The 16,714-nt window shown below is 50.4% G+C and overlaps 1 protein-coding gene across 1 annotated transcript; it reads right to left on the reverse strand.

Annotated features, from left to right (window-relative positions):
- Positions 1 to 5,790: 5,790 nt before the first annotated feature.
- LOC142587129 (uncharacterized) lies at positions 5,791 to 15,236 on the reverse strand. Its single transcript, XM_075698017.1, has 4 exons — positions 15,038 to 15,236; positions 12,043 to 12,368; positions 8,924 to 9,183; positions 5,791 to 7,523 (listed from the first exon to the last, which is right to left on the reverse strand). The coding sequence occupies exons 1-4, from the start codon at positions 15,206 to 15,208 to the stop codon at positions 7,219 to 7,221; spliced, it is 1,062 nt and encodes a 353-aa protein (XP_075554132.1). The 5' UTR covers positions 15,209 to 15,236; the 3' UTR covers positions 5,791 to 7,218.
- Between the last annotated feature and the right edge of the window lie 1,478 nt (positions 15,237 to 16,714).

Raw genomic sequence — 16,714 nt, forward strand, 5'->3', positions numbered from 1 at the left:
GGCGGTGGGGGGTGCCTCTGGGGCCGAACATGCCGCCGCCGAGTATGTGTGCGCGGAGAGGTCACGTTTTGCAGCCGCGCTTCGTTCGCTAATGCCCTCCAGGCGCTTCACTGCAGTCATCCCGGCCGCGTTGTGCAGCGGGGCACATGCGCTGTTTAGCAGACGACGCCGAGGAGGGCGTCTTCGGCGCGAAAGTCGCCGTCTGCTTGAAAGACACTTCACTCGCAAAGGCAGAGCACGCGGTTTCGGAGGTGACCTTGGCGACTCTGTGTAGAGGTCGAGGCATCAAACAGTGACGAAGAAGCGACAGAATGTACTAGATATTTTAAATGTGAAAGCTTACAGTGTTCTAAAATAATGCTTTCAGGTTGTGCAGCGCACTCGCTAATTAGCACTTACTTTCCAGCTGTTTTGCGTGTCTGAACTCTCGACGTCTCAAAATAAACACTGCGGTCATGATGTGAGACGCCGTAGCTCGGGATTAATTCTGGCCGCCTGGGGTTCTTCAAAAGTGCACATAAAGCTATTGCACACCGGCATTCTTGCATTTCGCCTCCATATAAATGCAGCTACCGGGAATATATATATATATATATATATATATAAACACGCACTTTCGCGCACTGTTTAAATATTTCAGTAACTTCACCTGCAACCTGGTGTTCTTTGACTGGTATGTAAAGAAATATCGAAGCTGTGAGCCTTTCATCCAGTTTTGAAAGGTAACCCAAGGAATTGCGTTTGCGGTATCACCGATAAAAGGTGGATGGACTTATAGTTATCCCTTGTGGTATTCTAACTGTGCACGTGATTACAAACGGAGAAAAGCAGCGTGGAGGAAATGCCTTCATAACCCTGCAGTGCTTCTGCGAACACGGTTTCAATGGCAAGGGGCAATTAGGATTAAAAAACAATAATAAATCGTCATCATTTTCTATCGAAAAGCGGCAATAAAAAAGCGCTTTTGAGTTTCTTCGCTTTTACAGGGATATACCAACGTGAATAAATACTGGCCAATAGTTGTCACATTGCCAAAAAAGTTATTACGTCTTTAGGCGAAGTTGCGATAGATTAATTTGCTTTTGACAACGCAGTTGAATTACACTAGGGCCTTCACTCGGGGATTATTTTATTGATAAGCATCCATCGCAGTGCTTGAACGTGCACGTTCATTGCTCGGCTGTTATCTGCCTTATCTGAAGGTCCAGATGGCATTGAAACAGGTACGTTAAAAAAAAAGGAATGTTTGACCTTATCCACAGGACCTCCTCAACATCGTAACTAGTCCTTTGTAAATGGCTAGGTTCCACCATATTGCAGGTTTGTAACCTCCCCTCCCCCCTCCTCAGGTTCGCAGGACACAGTCTGTGTTTCTATTGATTGCATTCGTCATCATATTGTTTTTGAAGTACTTAGTGTACGTTAGTGTACACCCACGGACTCATTTTCGGGTGGGTTTTTCTTTTCTTTTTATTCTGCGTCTGCTTTTATATCTTGTCACCAGTGCCTCATACATCCGAGTTCAGCCATTCACTTCCCAAAGACGATGTGCGTATACGCCTCGTCACTTCCGCTGATCACGATGTTTTGACAATCTAGACATTACCAGCGTTAATTCTAACAACATTGGGGACGGCGACGTACTAATTTTACCTCACGGCCGTAGCTCGTCTGGATGGACCGTGATTGCCCCTGGCCTTCTTCGCTTCTGTGAAGGGTCTGCATTTCTTATACCGCCTTAAACTACACACGCGAACCCTTACTGTTGTCCCGTGGACCGTCTGTCACTTGCGCTGTCGACACGCAGCCCGTTGTAACTGTTGTTCCTTCCACGACGCCACCAGAATGAAGATCGCCACAACTCAAGCCCTGTTACGCACTTCTGTCGGCTATTCTATGAGCCCACACTCGATATGTGCTGGCCTTTTCGGAGAAGCACAGTGCCTCTTTCGACGTTCATTCGCCCGTCCTCGGTATACGCGACTATACCGCCGCGACTCATCACGCAGACTGACGGCTCGCGTATTGTTATTCACCGGCGGCCATTATCTCGTGTCCCTAACTGAACGCATGATTATCGAAGAAAATGTCCGACATGCTTCGACGAAATATATCGTACGTCCTTCCGCGAATTCCTGGGAGGTTATTCGGTGATGGCGAATTCGGGAAATCGCACCGGCGTGCCCTGGGACGACGCTGATTGGCTGAAACGGCGCATATCGGCTCGCCCCGATGCGAACCGGTGCGATTTGACGAATTCGCCATAAGTGTCAATCTATAGCAGACACGTCCATTTCGTCTGTTTCGTCTGCTGCTGAAGTGCTGATTGGCTGGGATCACCTGCGTCTTTCTGACGCGTAGCCAAGCTTATAGCCAATCAGAGCTTCAGCAGCAGACGAAACGTACATGTCCACTAAGTGAGCACTTAAAGAATACTCCCCCCTCGTCCTCCACAGTCATTCCAGTGCAGAAGACGAACGGTTCAGTGCGCTTTCGCGTCGATTTTCGTATGCTAAACAATATCGCGCGCAGAGATGCTTACCCCTTGCCGCGAATCGATGACGCGCTCGATTCGTTACGTGGAGCCGAATATTTCTCCGGCCTTGGTCTTCGATCAAGCTACTTGCGATATACCGATGTCCGATTCCGACAAAGGTAAAAAAATTAGCAGTGGCTTAGCTCGGCTATGCCAGGATACACGTAGCGTGAGCTGAGGCACGTCGCTCAGCCTCCTGGAAACGCCGCTTTGCTAGACGTTCCTCCCTTTGCTCCGGTGTCTCCGCAGCACGTTTAGCCTTCTTCTGTTGGTTGTTCCTACGCTCAACCGCTAATTGCCAGGCAACTGCTTCGGGATCCGATGAGTTAAGCTTCTCCGCTATTCTGCGCCGCTGAGCAGAAATTTCGCTCTCCTTCTCCGCGGCTATACCACACTGACAAACGCCCCGCTATATGTATATCCCCGCTGATACATCTGCGCATGCGCACAGAATGAGAGGCGCCATCAAGCGGCTCCGGCGCAGCGGCAGACTTGGCTACTGCGCAACGGAGGCGCACAGCTGGGCAGGCGCCGGCGCCGGTGCGTCTGCCGCGGCTATGACGTCACTCCTCTGGAATGCGCAGACAGGCGAGGCGCGCACGGCGGCGGCTCCGGCGCGCCAGCTGTGTGACGTCACTGCTCCTTGCGCATGCGCAGCACGGCTCTCCAGGAGCCACGCGAAACTGCTCAAACTTGGCCAGTGTAGCTTACGCCATATGCTCACGCTACAAAGCCACCTTATACCGCACCTCAAATTGGCTTTACGGTTTCAATTTGATGCCTTTCGAACCCTGCAATGCGCCTGATATAGATTCGAGTGCATCACAGATAGTGCCTTGCGTGGTCTGAAGTGGAAAACTTGCCTATGCTATCTCGACGATGTTGTACTGTTTTCTTCCACGTTCCCACAACAACTACAGCGCCTTAGTTGACGAAGTACTCACCTGTTGCACAAACTGGCCTACAGCTCAATAAGTAAATAAATAATGCAGCTTCGGAAGCAAGACAACCAAGGTTATAGGGCACTTGGTCAGCAAAGAAGGGATTCGGCAGGACCTGGAGAAGCTTGCCTCCGTCCTCAACTTGCTGTCTCCGCTGCGTCAAAAAGGGCTGTGCAGCTTTTTCGGCCTTTCCCCGTACTTCAGGCGCTTCATGCATACTGTTAGGATCGGCCTGCAGCTATTTCAGCCCGCTGCAAGTGCGTCGATTGATCCGGGGTGGTGGCACCCTTCAGAGAACCAACGAGGACAGCGCTAACCAACCGTGAACTTCATAGAGTTTCATATTAGTATTTACTTAGAAACTCTATGGTGAACTTCCTTTGGAGAACTGCGGACTACGGCAGCTCTGGAATTTAGAGGCGCAGGCTGGGTTCGGGCGTGACCACCTGGCTACGGGGACGCAGGAAAATGGACACCACGACGACTGCGCTGCAAAGGTCGTCTGCCCGCGGAGGGGGCACTGAAACCTGTGTGTGCGTGTGTGTGTTTGTAAAACGTCCCGCAGAAAGGCGGCTGGTTTACGATGACGTCGAACGTTTTGCCTCACCTAGGGATCTAGGGAACACGAAGTGGATATAACGAGCTGTTGTCGGCGGCTAGGGGGTGCTCGTCGTCGTGCTCTGTGCTCGTCAATGTATTTGTGAGCTGTGTGCTCGTTTGCTGTATGCTTCGTCTTGCGGGCTCCATTTGGGAGTCACGCTTAGACTGTTGAATGTATCCTCTTGTTTAAAATGTAAATACTGCAAATAAATCCTGCTCGCCTAGTCCTGTCGCCCCAAGTTCCTCCGATCGTACTACAAGCCCGACGCCAAATCTTACAATACGTAACTTCGCGGTACTTGCGTCCCCGCTCCATCAACTTCTCGCAAGTGCCGTACCCTTCGTTTGGTCCGAAGATTGCGAAAGTACTTTCCAGTCTTTGAAACACGCCATCACGTATACGTACGATCCACTAACGTACCACTTTGATGCTACCACACCTGCCGTCCTTCGCAGAGACGCTAGAGATCACGGCCTTGGTGCCGTTCTCCTGCAACGTGACCTTACCTTCCGTGAACGAGTAATTGGACACGCTAGACGTATTCCATAACAGCTGAAGGAAGGAACTGCATGGTAACTGAGCAGGATTGCCTTGCTGTTGTTTGGCCAGTGATAAAAATTACGCTCATGTAACTACATATATAACTCATATAACCGACCACCCCGCATTGTGCTGGCTTTCGCCGCTGGAGAACTTATTGTCTCGCCTTTGTCGCCGCATGCAGGTGCTTCCAGGAACACGACTTAAATGTCACCTACAGGTCTGGAAAGAAGCGCCAGGACGCAGGCGCGCTTTCTCGCTGCGTACTTCCGATCCCCGATCACTCACCATCACCTATCCGCGCAAGCTCACACAATGAGTCGTCTCCCCTGTCTTTACCCGTCGCAATGCTATAGACTATAGGCTCCGACCGCCTATCCATCCTTGTTTCCCACCAAGGTGCCGACCCCCATGCTGCATGCCGTACTGTTATCGAATGCCTGGAAAGTTCTTCTTCACTCCCGAACGCTATATTTCATAGACAACTTGAGAGAGAACGAGAGAGAGAGAGAGAGAAAACATTTATTTGGACCGTCGAGGTCGAGTGGGTGGTGTGCTCATTCCAGGACTCCACTGGCCATGGTTGCTCGACGTAATTGCTGGACGGCAGCTTCTAGTCCCGCCAGGGTATCGCCGGTCAGCTGTGCCTCCCACCGCTCAAATGACGTGCTATAGGCGTCTTTAAGTGTTGAGGTTTGCCCCCGCACCCCCACGAGATGTGAAAGAGTGTAGGGCGTGTGTCGCCGCACCAGGGGCAGATGCCGGGATAGACAATTAACTTAAACAATTGAAGCTCCGCAGTGGAATTTCGTATCGCTACGTTTATCTCGTCGGTGACAACAAATGGGTCACCGTCGTACCGCTTTCTCTGCAGGTTCTGGGAGCATTTCACGACGATCCGACGCCCGGTCGTGTCTATCACAAGACGTACAGTAGAATCCGAAGTACGATATTATCCCCGATACTATCGTACTTATCAACATATCGTACTTATCGCACGTATCGTACGATACGACTCGCCTTATATAGGGTGCTTCATTGTAAAACACGGAAACAGTTCTAAAATGCGCGTTTCCATTCAACTCCTGCACCATTCACTGCCATCTTGGAAAGAGCGGCGTCCCTGTGAGGTACTTTTCAGGGAAAGCCGGACAATAAGGCGACTCGGCTGACAGTCGATCATTCTGCTTGCAATGCAGCATGGTTAAATTAATGAAAAAGGCAATAAATTTTACTTGTAATGCATGTAGGCAGTAATTGTGCGTGTCTTTTCAGCCGACGATGCAAGTATCTTAATAGAAAAAGTGCGACATGACTAAGTGAGCAACAAATGAGTGAGTGATCAAATGTCTTTATTCAAAACGAAAAAAAGAAAGGTGACGTAAATGTACAGATGGAGATTGACATCTAATTACTCAGTAAATAAGGCCATTCGCTACAACAAGTGCAAGAGGTCGCCATATCACCATGACTCTTTCTGTGGAGTCTGCGTACGTCTTTGAACAAAATTGTGTAGCTCTGGCACGTTTATTGACAATGCATCATAAATAATGAGTGACATCAGGTAGATAAGAGCACCGCTGTGTCTCTTTCCGAGTGTATTTTCTACACGGCCTGTTTAACCCCTTAAGGCATCATGCAAGACCTCAGTTAGTCAGTAGCAATGTGTCACTTTTTGGCATTTCGTCACTGTTACTTTGGCAATTGCTGAACTTCTTTCGTGCACACCAAACGACGTTTCTTTCTTTTTCAGCGTGTATACAGCTGCAGCGGTAGACATTCTATTGTTATCGCTTTTATCGAATTACGCTGTCTACACTACTTGCCAGACATGCATTTTTTGTTTGTGTTGTAACCATGTTAACTATATTGCGCACAAAAAATTAGTTATTATTATGGTACAGTTCTTTTTTTTTTTTTTTAACGAGCCCTTATCCGTTCCTTGTCCAAATGTATTAAATATAGCGAAATTTTGATTACATGGTGTCTGAACGACAAAATGCAGGGATCAATCTCTTTTTAAAAATCACAGTGGAGTTTTTGGCAATGAATCGAAGGTTTTCCTCACGAACTGACAAAAACTGATGTTGTCGGCAGCACCGCCGCCCCCCCTCTCCCATTGTGATTTTTCAGGCTTCTTCGTTCACAATCATAATGCTGCAAAGTACGGCCACGGATTATTTGAAGACACAGTCGCACCTTAGGTAAGTTGCATTCAAATAGGGAGCAGGCTCCGAAGATGCAGAGCAGAGGCCTGACCTTAGCGTGATGCGACGCATGGACTTTTGTGGAATATCAAGGACAGTCACATTCATCTACCCCACCGAATCGACAAATGATGCATTTTATAACACTGCTTACGCTCACACTTCTGAAAAAAAAAGAAAAAAACGCGTTTGGCCGTTTATGTTTCTCAATGCCGGATACGGGCTGCAAAACGTTACGACTCCTACACAGGGAATCATTGCATCATGGAAGAGTTTAGTCGCGCTTCTCTGTCTGTCCGCACCGCTTCCGGGTGGACGCATACGACGGTCTTCGGTGAGACAACCCCAAGTCCGGTCGCGCGTCACGAAGTTTTCGTCACGCGTCCGCAACGTTCATCCAGTGCCGAGACCGCTGTCTCTGGCAGCGATGGCTGCACATTCCAACTCCAGCACTAGAGCCGTCAGGCTGCTGATGCTGGGCACGGACTCGTCGCCCTCTTCGGAGGAAGCGCTGGCGCCAGCGCCGCTCGTCTGCCAAGATGGCGGCCCGCCGGCATCCCCATGTCCGTCAACCGAGGCCTCGCCTGCGGCAACCGTCGCCGGCAACCACCAGTCCCGATGTTGGACCTCGCTCGCCGGTGGTCCCTGAGGAAGCTGCGCTTGCGGCCACTGCGGTTGTCCTTGCCACGTGCTCGCAGCTAAAATGCAAACGAGACAGAGAGGACAAAAGATGAAATTGGCAGTTTCGCCCGAAGGTCCGAAGCGTAGAAAGCGATAGCGACGCTTTTTAAGTTCGTGGTTCGAACTTCTCGGACGGTGTTCCAAGTACCGATGCACGGGGGGTTGACGTGTTGGTGCAGCACGCAGTAAGCGACACAAACGCGTCTGCGCGGCAGAGACAGTGCCGCGGCAGCTATGCCGGGCGTCTCACAACGGCGGTTTAGTGACGAGGGCCGCCGCCAGCGGCGTTGCAGACGTCTAAACTCTAATGCACCTGCATTACTAAACTCGATGGTGCATGCCGACAGAAAGCCGTCGGCGTTTTGTCAGCGCCCAACGAAATGATTAGATGTATAGGTTTAGCTTGACGTTTCGAGACATGCGCCGTCAAAGTTGCGATAAAGAAATGTTTCATGCATTGAAGCACAAAAGTAACTGGTACGCCAATGCATTTCGTGGGACACTTTGAAAATTATTATCTCCAAATTGGTGTAGCCCTGAGAATTCGTTCCAAGTGGATATGCCTTGTAAGCTCACCGGCTACAATTCGTAGATTGAAATATATGCGTAAAGTAATTAAGTTAAGAAAAGTTAGTTAGCGTCATTTGTTAATTATACAGCTTAGGGTTTTGATTTCTCGTACAAGTAATGGCCGCCTCATCAAATAATTTATATCAAGGGTTAGAATTGTGCCATTTGCCCACGGAGCAAGAAACATTTAGGAGTGGAAACTCCGCTGTTTGTGGCGACCAGAAAAAGTCACAAGCCCGCGGAGCCGTTATCGTGCTGGCGGCGCCTGGCGGCCTGGAAAGAAATTACCGCCGTTGAGAGCGCGCTGGAGCCGCCTGCCCGGGCGCTGCATTTTTTTTTCGCTGCGGCTTCTACGACGCGCCGCATGGCGCCGCCACTGTATACGATCCCATCGGCGCATACAACAATTGTGACCTTATCTGGTCGCCCGCGCTCGCTCGCGCTGAAGGGAGTTTCACCTCCTAAATGTCATACTCCGTGTATTTGCCACAGGCAGTTTTCAAGAATTTGGCGCAGCTAAGAAAGACTATATATGTTAAACCAAAAGGAAGTGCTGCCCACACACACACGTGTGTGTGTGTGTGTATGTGCGTGTGCGTGAACGATAACAAGGGAAACCGAGGGCCTCGATTTTTTTAGAATCACGACCATAGCCAACAACGAACGAAGCCAAAGAAAAGCATTAATTAATAATGACTAATAATGTAATTAGGCGAAATGCAAAAAAGTCCGACTTGCTCCAAGCGGTGGCAAACAACGTTACATTCTCTCCAACTACGTGGCACCGGCATTATTTTTTTTTTCAATTATGGCACGAGCTACGTAGGGACACGTGGCATATACTCACGAGCTGCGACGCCGGACTGTCGGTACTGGACGTAGTCGCGCTCTGATTGGCCCCTGTCGAATGACACGCACGGCGCAGAGTGGCTGAGGGACGAGGTGAGCGGAGGCGGTGGCGGCCTGGTCGGCCACAGCGACTCGAAGCTGCCGAACTGTCGGTTCGAGGGTGCCGCCACGTTAGGCCTAAGTTCCATCGACGCGGACAGGACTTCCTCGTCGCCGCTGCTCAGCGCGGGAGACCACGATGACGGTACCGCGCGAGACCTGCATCATGGCAACGGAAATTAACGGCGCGAAAGAGACAGGGACGAAGGAAAAGAAGAACATAACACCGGCGCTGACTTACAACTCGCCCCACCACCAAGTGGCCCAAGTTTCTCTTCTAGTCCATGGCAACGAATTGCGGCAGTCTTACACTACTTGTGTCGGGAAGGACGATATATGGACAGCACAAAGAATCGTGCCCTTACACGAAATAAAAACAGATTCAGAGAAACTACGAAGGTTCGTAGATGTGTTATATGGAGCCTATAACGTACATGTCTGCAAAAAGCCTGCGACCTTAGATATTTTGTTCAACATTAGAGGTTCCAAAAACAGCCCCTTTCGTATAGTCTGCGGTCCAGCCCGCATGCACTCTCATACCGCGCTTCATTGAGCAGCGCCACCTGTGGGAGAGATCTCGATCGTCCGTAGCCTGTGAAGAAGACAGTAGACAAACGAAGGTCCCGTGTTGCCGGTGGGAGCGGCACCGATAAGAGGTGCTGCAGGCCTCAGTTGCGCACTGTTGCGTATAGAATAAGCTACGCGAGACGTCAGGCTCTCGTGCTTGTGTTTGTCTCGGGCGAAATAACCCTCCGAATTTCTCACTAACACTAAATTCAACATCCTTTTTTCGCGTGCTCTTGTCTCGTAAGCACTCAATGAGTTGGACGCACAACAACGTATTCATGCTTAAAGCTCAATAACGTTGCTTACGATTGCTTGCGTATAGTACAAACTGTCCGAAAAACCTCGGCAGGGACCCGCGTGATCCCGCCGTGCGACCGCTCTTTCTCAGGAGTGTCGTCTGCCGAACAATGCCGAAATTTCCGCCACTGGTGGCACTGTTCATTGTGCCGGCCTAAAGCCCCATAAACTTCGTAAAGTAGTGCCACGCTTTGAAGAATGCCGCCTCCTCCTCGCGCGCTCTGGCCGAGAGAGAGAGAGATTCTTGTTTGGGAAGTAGGAACATGGGGTAAAGTGCAGCGCAGTAACTGTCCCTCAGATAACGCCGCGTCGCTATTGGCCTGATAGCATCACGTCGGCCCTCTCGCAGTGCATCAGCGCCATTTTTGCTCGAGAAGCGTCTACGGAATGGCGAGGAGTGCATGTTGGCGCCATTGCTACGCTCGAGCGGCGCCACGGTCGAGGAGAGAGCGTGAGCGAGAGAAGCGAGGAGGAGGGAAGGCGGAGGAGGAGAGTGTCACTACTTTACCAAGTTTAAGGGGCTTTATGCCGGCCTAGGGTGCCTCGATGTCAGCACAGCGTGGTACTCGAGGCACCCTACACCGGCCTAGAGTTACTGTATATACATTAACTCTACACCGACCTAGTGCTCCTGCGTACGTTGGAACCTATACAGTAACTATACACCGACCTATACTCTGTTTCATACGTAGCAGACACAGGTGTGCGTCATGTAACTTGGTGTATCAAGTCTCACATGTTTATGTCGCAAAATACGGCGTAGTTGTTACATTGAAAGATTCGTAAGTCTCAACCTGTTAACACCGCCCGAATGAGCGGAGTGACACGTTTCTGCGACCAGCCACAGCGCACCGCTTGAGCTTGCGACGAAAGCACAGTACGCCGCTTACTGGATAGCGCAGAGATGCGCAAATAATGCCTGATTTTACGGAACCTTACGTCCAACAGTTGTAATCGTAATACATGGGCTAGCTATTCCGTAGAAAGCGTCGCAGATTAAAAAAAAAAAAGGCAGTGCGAAACGCTCGGAGTGATACTCGTATAACCGCACTACTTTCCTATAGCTTCCGCGTCGTCGTCTGCTAATTATGTAACGATGCATGGTGTCCCCGTATATGGCTCCCGTACAGAGTACACGGCTACCGTAGGGGACCATATGCAGGAATGCTACGCCAATCGACTCCACGCGGCGATTGCAAAGTACTTACAGGCCTCCATATGCAACACAGATAATTTATTAAGTCAACAAGGAGGTAAACCAATTTGCTTGAATTGTGGAGAAATTCGACAGATTATCAAGCTTATTTCATTAAGGCGGCCATCACTCCTATGGAGAGTCGTCTATATATACTTCACATGCCAAGCGCGCAATTCGTGCCATTGGCGGCCCTTCTAGTTGCGCCAATAATTCGCGGTGGCTCGATATATAGTACCGCCGCACTATATAGTGTTCGAAACATGCAGTGTCTCTACGCCACCTGGTGCCGTGTGGCGACTGCACACATTACCTGTAGACAGATGAAGTTTGTAATGAAGTGACGAAACCTACTTGAGGTCTGCACAGACGTTTGATAGACTCTGAAAACTCGATTTAAAGCAGTACTGACATGATACTTTCGATTCCTCACTTTTTTTTTTTTGCTTTAGATGAAAGTTCGGGACGTCGAAACCATCGGGGAATATAGTGGCAGGCCTCAGAGCGCGCTAAATAATATAATTATATAGCTTTTCTACAGCCAGTTTCGGCTTCGTTTGCCGGGAGATGACTGTGTCCTGACGTCATGACGCAGAGGGTGGTCACGTGGGAGCGACGTTACAGCACTCGCAAGCCGTCTCGCGCGATCGCCTACTACACAGGTAAACGTCACGATCTCCTGCTCTCCCGTGACCACTCCATGATGTCACCTCCTGGTAAACGAAGCAGGAACTGGCTGTAGAAAAGCTATTAAGTTGTTTAGTGCCTTCTGAGGTTCGTTTGTATTTTTTTCTGGGGTTTAAATATCGAGCACCTTCCAGCGTCGAGGAGTGTATAAAAGGCTTCGCTCGGGTTATAATATGCCATCTTGCCTTCTGCTTGAATATGTGCAGCTGCTTGTAAATTGCGAAGGATCGTATATATACGGGGGCATCATCGTAGCAATATGCAGTACTTACACTCTGCCGTCCCATCGCAGCTGCGGAATCGTGAGGAAGTCGTGCCCCGTGGGAAAAGAACCGAGCGATGGCAGGCTCGGTCGGGTCTCGTTTCCCGCGAGAGTCTGTGACTGCACCTGGAGTCCGGGACAGACGACCGTGGTCGCAGGTGGCACAACCGCGGGCGATGCCGACTGGCGGCTGTCCCCAGTGTCTCGTGGGGAAGCCAATGGTGACGGGTACGTCTTGGGGCGCCCTGCCGGTGGCTGTAGGTTGGGCACGTAGCTGTCACCGATAACCTTGATTGCTCGCCGCCGGAGCATGGCACGCTTGTTCTGGAACCACGTCTGCAATAGCCGCCGCCACGTTAGGGTTAGGAGGGCAATGGGATGCAAAGATTAGACAGAATGACGAAATTGGCGATTTGGTGTGGATGCGTTGTTAGGAGAGCGCGAAGGGTACAAAGGCGACAGAAGAAAGCAGATACAAATGGACAGCGAGTGACAGTCGCAGTGCCATATTGTACCGGCCATTTCAGTCAACGGCTTTTGATTGCGTGCAATCTACGTCCAGTAAAGTTTGTTCTAAATGCGAGAACATCAAATGGCCCATGGAGCGAAAAAGCCGGCGTCTGTAGCAGCGAAACGGCCCCACAATTTAAGCGCGCCTCGACGGAGCAGAGCGGGCGAAAGGAAACACCTACGCAGCAGCAGCGCGCCAGGTGTTGCGCGAGGGGAGAGGGCACCGCCGCGACGCCACGTCACCCTCGCTCTCGATAGCCGGCACTGCGCTGAGCTTAGCTGCTGCGCGTACCTGCCGACCTTGGTGGCCGCTGCTGCTTCCTCGGTCTCTCGTCGCGCTGGACGTTGGTGGCATGCGGCGTTGGCAACGCAGGCTGCCGCTGCTTGCTTTCTCGGGCAGCACGCACCGCTATGGCACATCATTCGCAGCGCAAACAGCGTTCATTTGGACATTAATGTTGTCGCATTCACAACTCATAACAAGTGCTTAAGTATCCTTGGATTAGCTCAGGTTTCACAACGACGTTGTAATTTTTGATCGGCATTATTTTCCCGTTCTTCCTGATCTTGAGATTGTTGCGGTTAGGGTGGCGTTCAGGGCGTGGAACCCACCCAGCCCATCGACTACGACGTCAAGTTGTAGAAAAGGAAGGAAAATGGTTTATTTAACTTAGTGCAAAAGCCCACTGCATGCAGGAGCAAGTTAACGTCTCAGTTCACATCAGGACCCTCTGTCCTCACTCTTGAAAAGTATCTGCTTTTAATCCCATCGTCTTCCCTAGGCGAGTCGACTGGGGAATCTAAAGACTGTCCAGCAGCAAATCACCATCGTTGGCTCAGTCGTGAACCACGCTCTTGCTAACCATAACTCGCAGTTACTCCGCCTCAAAGGAACTGGTTTGGAATCTGTGGAAAGAAATGATCCGGCGACACCTGGTTCGTTCGTCGTTGCCCACCCCGTTCTTCGCTCAGTCTGCAAGGTGAAGGGCGGGCTGAGGACCTTTCGTGGAGCCCTGCAACAGCCGGTTTACACGCTGTCTTGACGGCTGGATAAGTGCCGAGGGGTGGGTGGTGATTTGACTCGTCTAATTAACTGCGCCTATCCATTCGTTGTCGTGGTTCTCTCCCGTTCATCCTTTTCTCCGGTTTCCAGGTAATGGTGGGGTGAGCGCTTTTAGTCGTTGTCCACGCTGCGCTGACGTCTGATCAGGAGGTGCGGTGGTTTGATACGTGGCACACGTTCAATTGACACCCTTGGTGGTGTCGTGACGTAACAATTAAGTTGCTCACAGGCAGCGAACCCACTCACCGTCTCAGCAGTGACTCGCTGAGACAGCAGTGAGCCAAAGACCGGTCCTGCGCGGCAGTTGCGCAGGCGCACGTGGTGGGAATTCTCGCACTTGTGCTGCGTGTGACCGATGGATGGGCGGCAACCGCTTGTGACGTACGTGCTGACGTGTCAGCGGCGGCAAGCGCTCGTTCTTGGCAGCGTGGCGGTCTTCGCGTCGGCGGCCGCTCGAAATCAAAACATGCGAAGCATAGCTCTGGGGGCAGCAGCTCGGCGCCACTTGTACTCCGTGTTAAGGCACATTCACACCGAAAGCGGAGCGTCTAAGCGGACAAGCGTATTTTCAAAGCGGCGAGGCGGCGAGCGCCCGCGCCTGTTCAGACCAGCCGCGTTGTCCGGCGCTGCCCGCGCCGCCGGGAAGGCGGGGCATCTCGCAATATCTTTAGCAATTTCACGGACGTGCCGCCATCTCGCGGCACTTTGGGTTTGTGCGCGCACTCTCGATATTTTTTTTTTCGTCGTTGGTTGGCGCGCTCCCGTCCGCTATCTACTTCTGCAACATGATGAGCTCAGACGAAGACCAGATCGTTGGCATTTTACTCGCCACTTGTACAGTCGCTTTTCAAGATTTGTCACAGCGCAACACAAGACAAGGACAAAATAAGGTATGAAGCCACGACACGGCACCGTGTCCTTGTCCTTGTTTGTCCTTGTCTTGTGTTGCGCTGTAACAAACCTTACTATAAATCCCAACCAACTGGCTCAACTTGCCGTTTTGACGCTTTTCAAGAACAGAAGCGAAAAGCCCAGAGAATGACATTCGTGTACATTCGTTCACTAGCGCTTCCGCCGTGTCGGGTACTGATTGGCTGCGGCCAAAGCGGCCAACTTGTCCGTGCGGAAAAAAAATCGGTCCGTGCGCGATCCGGCCAAGCGGCCGCGTATTTTCCGCGCTTGTCCGCTCCGCCTTCGGTGTGAACGTGCCTTTAGACTGCGCTGCCTTGGGGATCGGCTTCTTACTTTCCGTAAGCGTTTGAGGTCTGCCTATAATGTCATCGCATTGAGAGCCTTTTGCTCGGAACAGTGTGTCGCAAGATGTCGCTGATATACTTCGATTCAGGCAGCGATAGAAACTACTTGCCTATTTGGGATCCTGTTACGTCAGTTCTCCTATAGACATCGCGACTCGACGCAAACTGCCGCTTACCCTGGTCTGCTTGACGGTGATGCCCAGTTCGCTGGCGAGTTGCAGAGTCTGCTGAGCGTCGATGAACTGCTGGTGGCGGAACACGTCTTCCAGCCTGTCCAGCTGGCTACGGCTGTATTTGGCCCGGGGCACCCGAGTTCCGTCTGCTGCTGCTGCCGGTGGAGCCGCCATGTTGGTTGTCAGGAGGTCGCAAGGGGGAGCCACCTGCCGTTTCGCCCCCATTGGCGCCCGGGGGGAGAAAGAGAGAGAGAGGGAGGCGCCGGTTATTTTACACTCCTAACCACGGGATGGCGTTGTGTACGTCGATACGCTAAAGGCGTACTGACATGACGTCATCGACTTTTACGGGCTTTGAATGAACGCTCTCGAAACACTCAAAGAAATATTGCTGGAAAGCCACGGAGCGCCACAAATAATTTGGTGTGATAGCATTCTTACGGGAGGCGCGTGTGTAGTGACGCAATTACCCAGAAGGTGGTCACGTGGGAGCAGGACAATAGTGAGGTTTTTAGCACTATCTCCCTCTCGCTGAGTCGCCCGCATTGGGCCGCGCAATGACGAGTCATCGACAAAAAAGTCATAATTTTACCAAGCAAGGTCCACAACACAATTCCTGATCACAAATGCACGACTCCTGATATTGACCGTATAAATGCGCACTGCGTTAAAGTCGGTGCCAGATGCTTCTGCGAATACCTTTAACCAACTTTTAAAAATCACCTGTGGCAGCTAGCACAATTATAATCCTCGAACTTTATTACTCAAACAGGCGGACATTATCTGCACGAAAAAAATCAGAACGCATAATTCAATAATTAACAAACAATCACTAAGTAAGCTTTAACTACCGTGTGGCACATAACGTAATTTACAAATTGCAGCCGGGGAATTCTCAAGGCTGATTCACTTGGAATGAATTCTCTGTATGACATTAGTCTTTGGATATTACGTACACAAATCCCCGAACTTCGCGAAGAAATACATTGCCGGTTCAGTTACTTTTGGGCTTCAATGTATCGAACGGTGTTTTGTTAAACAAAGCAAGTTGAACGACATTGCATTTTCACCGCAAGTTTGATGGTGCACAGCTGGAAAATGGCGTCATCAACGGAATTCTTTTCAAGTGGTTATGCCTTGCAGTCTAGCCGGCTACAAATTGCAACGTGTGCCGTATGTAATTATTTAGAAACCTTTGTGAGTTTTTTGTTTAATTTGGGCGATTAGCCATTTAGATTTATTGTGAATGTAGTGTACGCCTCTTCGAGGCGTCCAGCTCACGAACTAGAATTGTGCCAGCTTCCACAGGTGATTCTTAAGAATTGCTTATAGTGATCGCAGAAACACTTCGTACATATTTATGAATTTCATTATATTTAGTACATGGGCTCACATTATTAATTTAACCTTTATGAGCGCCGTTGCTTCCGACGTACTTGAAGAAAGCAAAATCATCCCATTCTTCATAAAAAAAAAGAAGTTGGGAGTATTTGATAAAATTGAACTTATTCTTCTTGGAAAAAGAAAAAAAGATACATACAAGAAAGGAGTAATCACTAAAAGCTGCTGAGACCAGCAGCATGACGGGGTGGGCGCCCCTTTCCACGGCAGCAACAGTTTGCACTTTTTACATGCATTGCATGCTTTATAGATATTTACTGAGAGTGAAAGGCCTAACAC

This window comes from Dermacentor variabilis, chromosome 7 (assembly GCF_050947875.1).
Source record: "Dermacentor variabilis isolate Ectoservices chromosome 7, ASM5094787v1, whole genome shotgun sequence".
Classification (NCBI taxonomy): Eukaryota; Metazoa; Arthropoda; class Arachnida; order Ixodida; family Ixodidae; genus Dermacentor; species Dermacentor variabilis.

What these genes read in the sequence shown, in the direction of transcription:
- LOC142587129 (XM_075698017.1), bottom strand. Translation starts at nt 15,208, where the DNA reads ATGGCGGCTCCACCGGCAGCAGCAGCAGACGGAACTCGGGTGCCCCGG. An exon ending in CTGCGATGGGACGGCAGAGT is followed by an intron (nt 9,184 to 12,042) that starts GTAAGTACTGCA and finishes GCCATGATGCAG; the next exon opens with GTCTCGCGCGGTACCGTCAT. An exon ending in ACAGTCCGGCGTCGCAGCTC is followed by an intron (nt 7,524 to 8,923) that starts GTGAGTATATGC and finishes TTTGCATTTTAG; the next exon opens with CTGCGAGCACGTGGCAAGGA.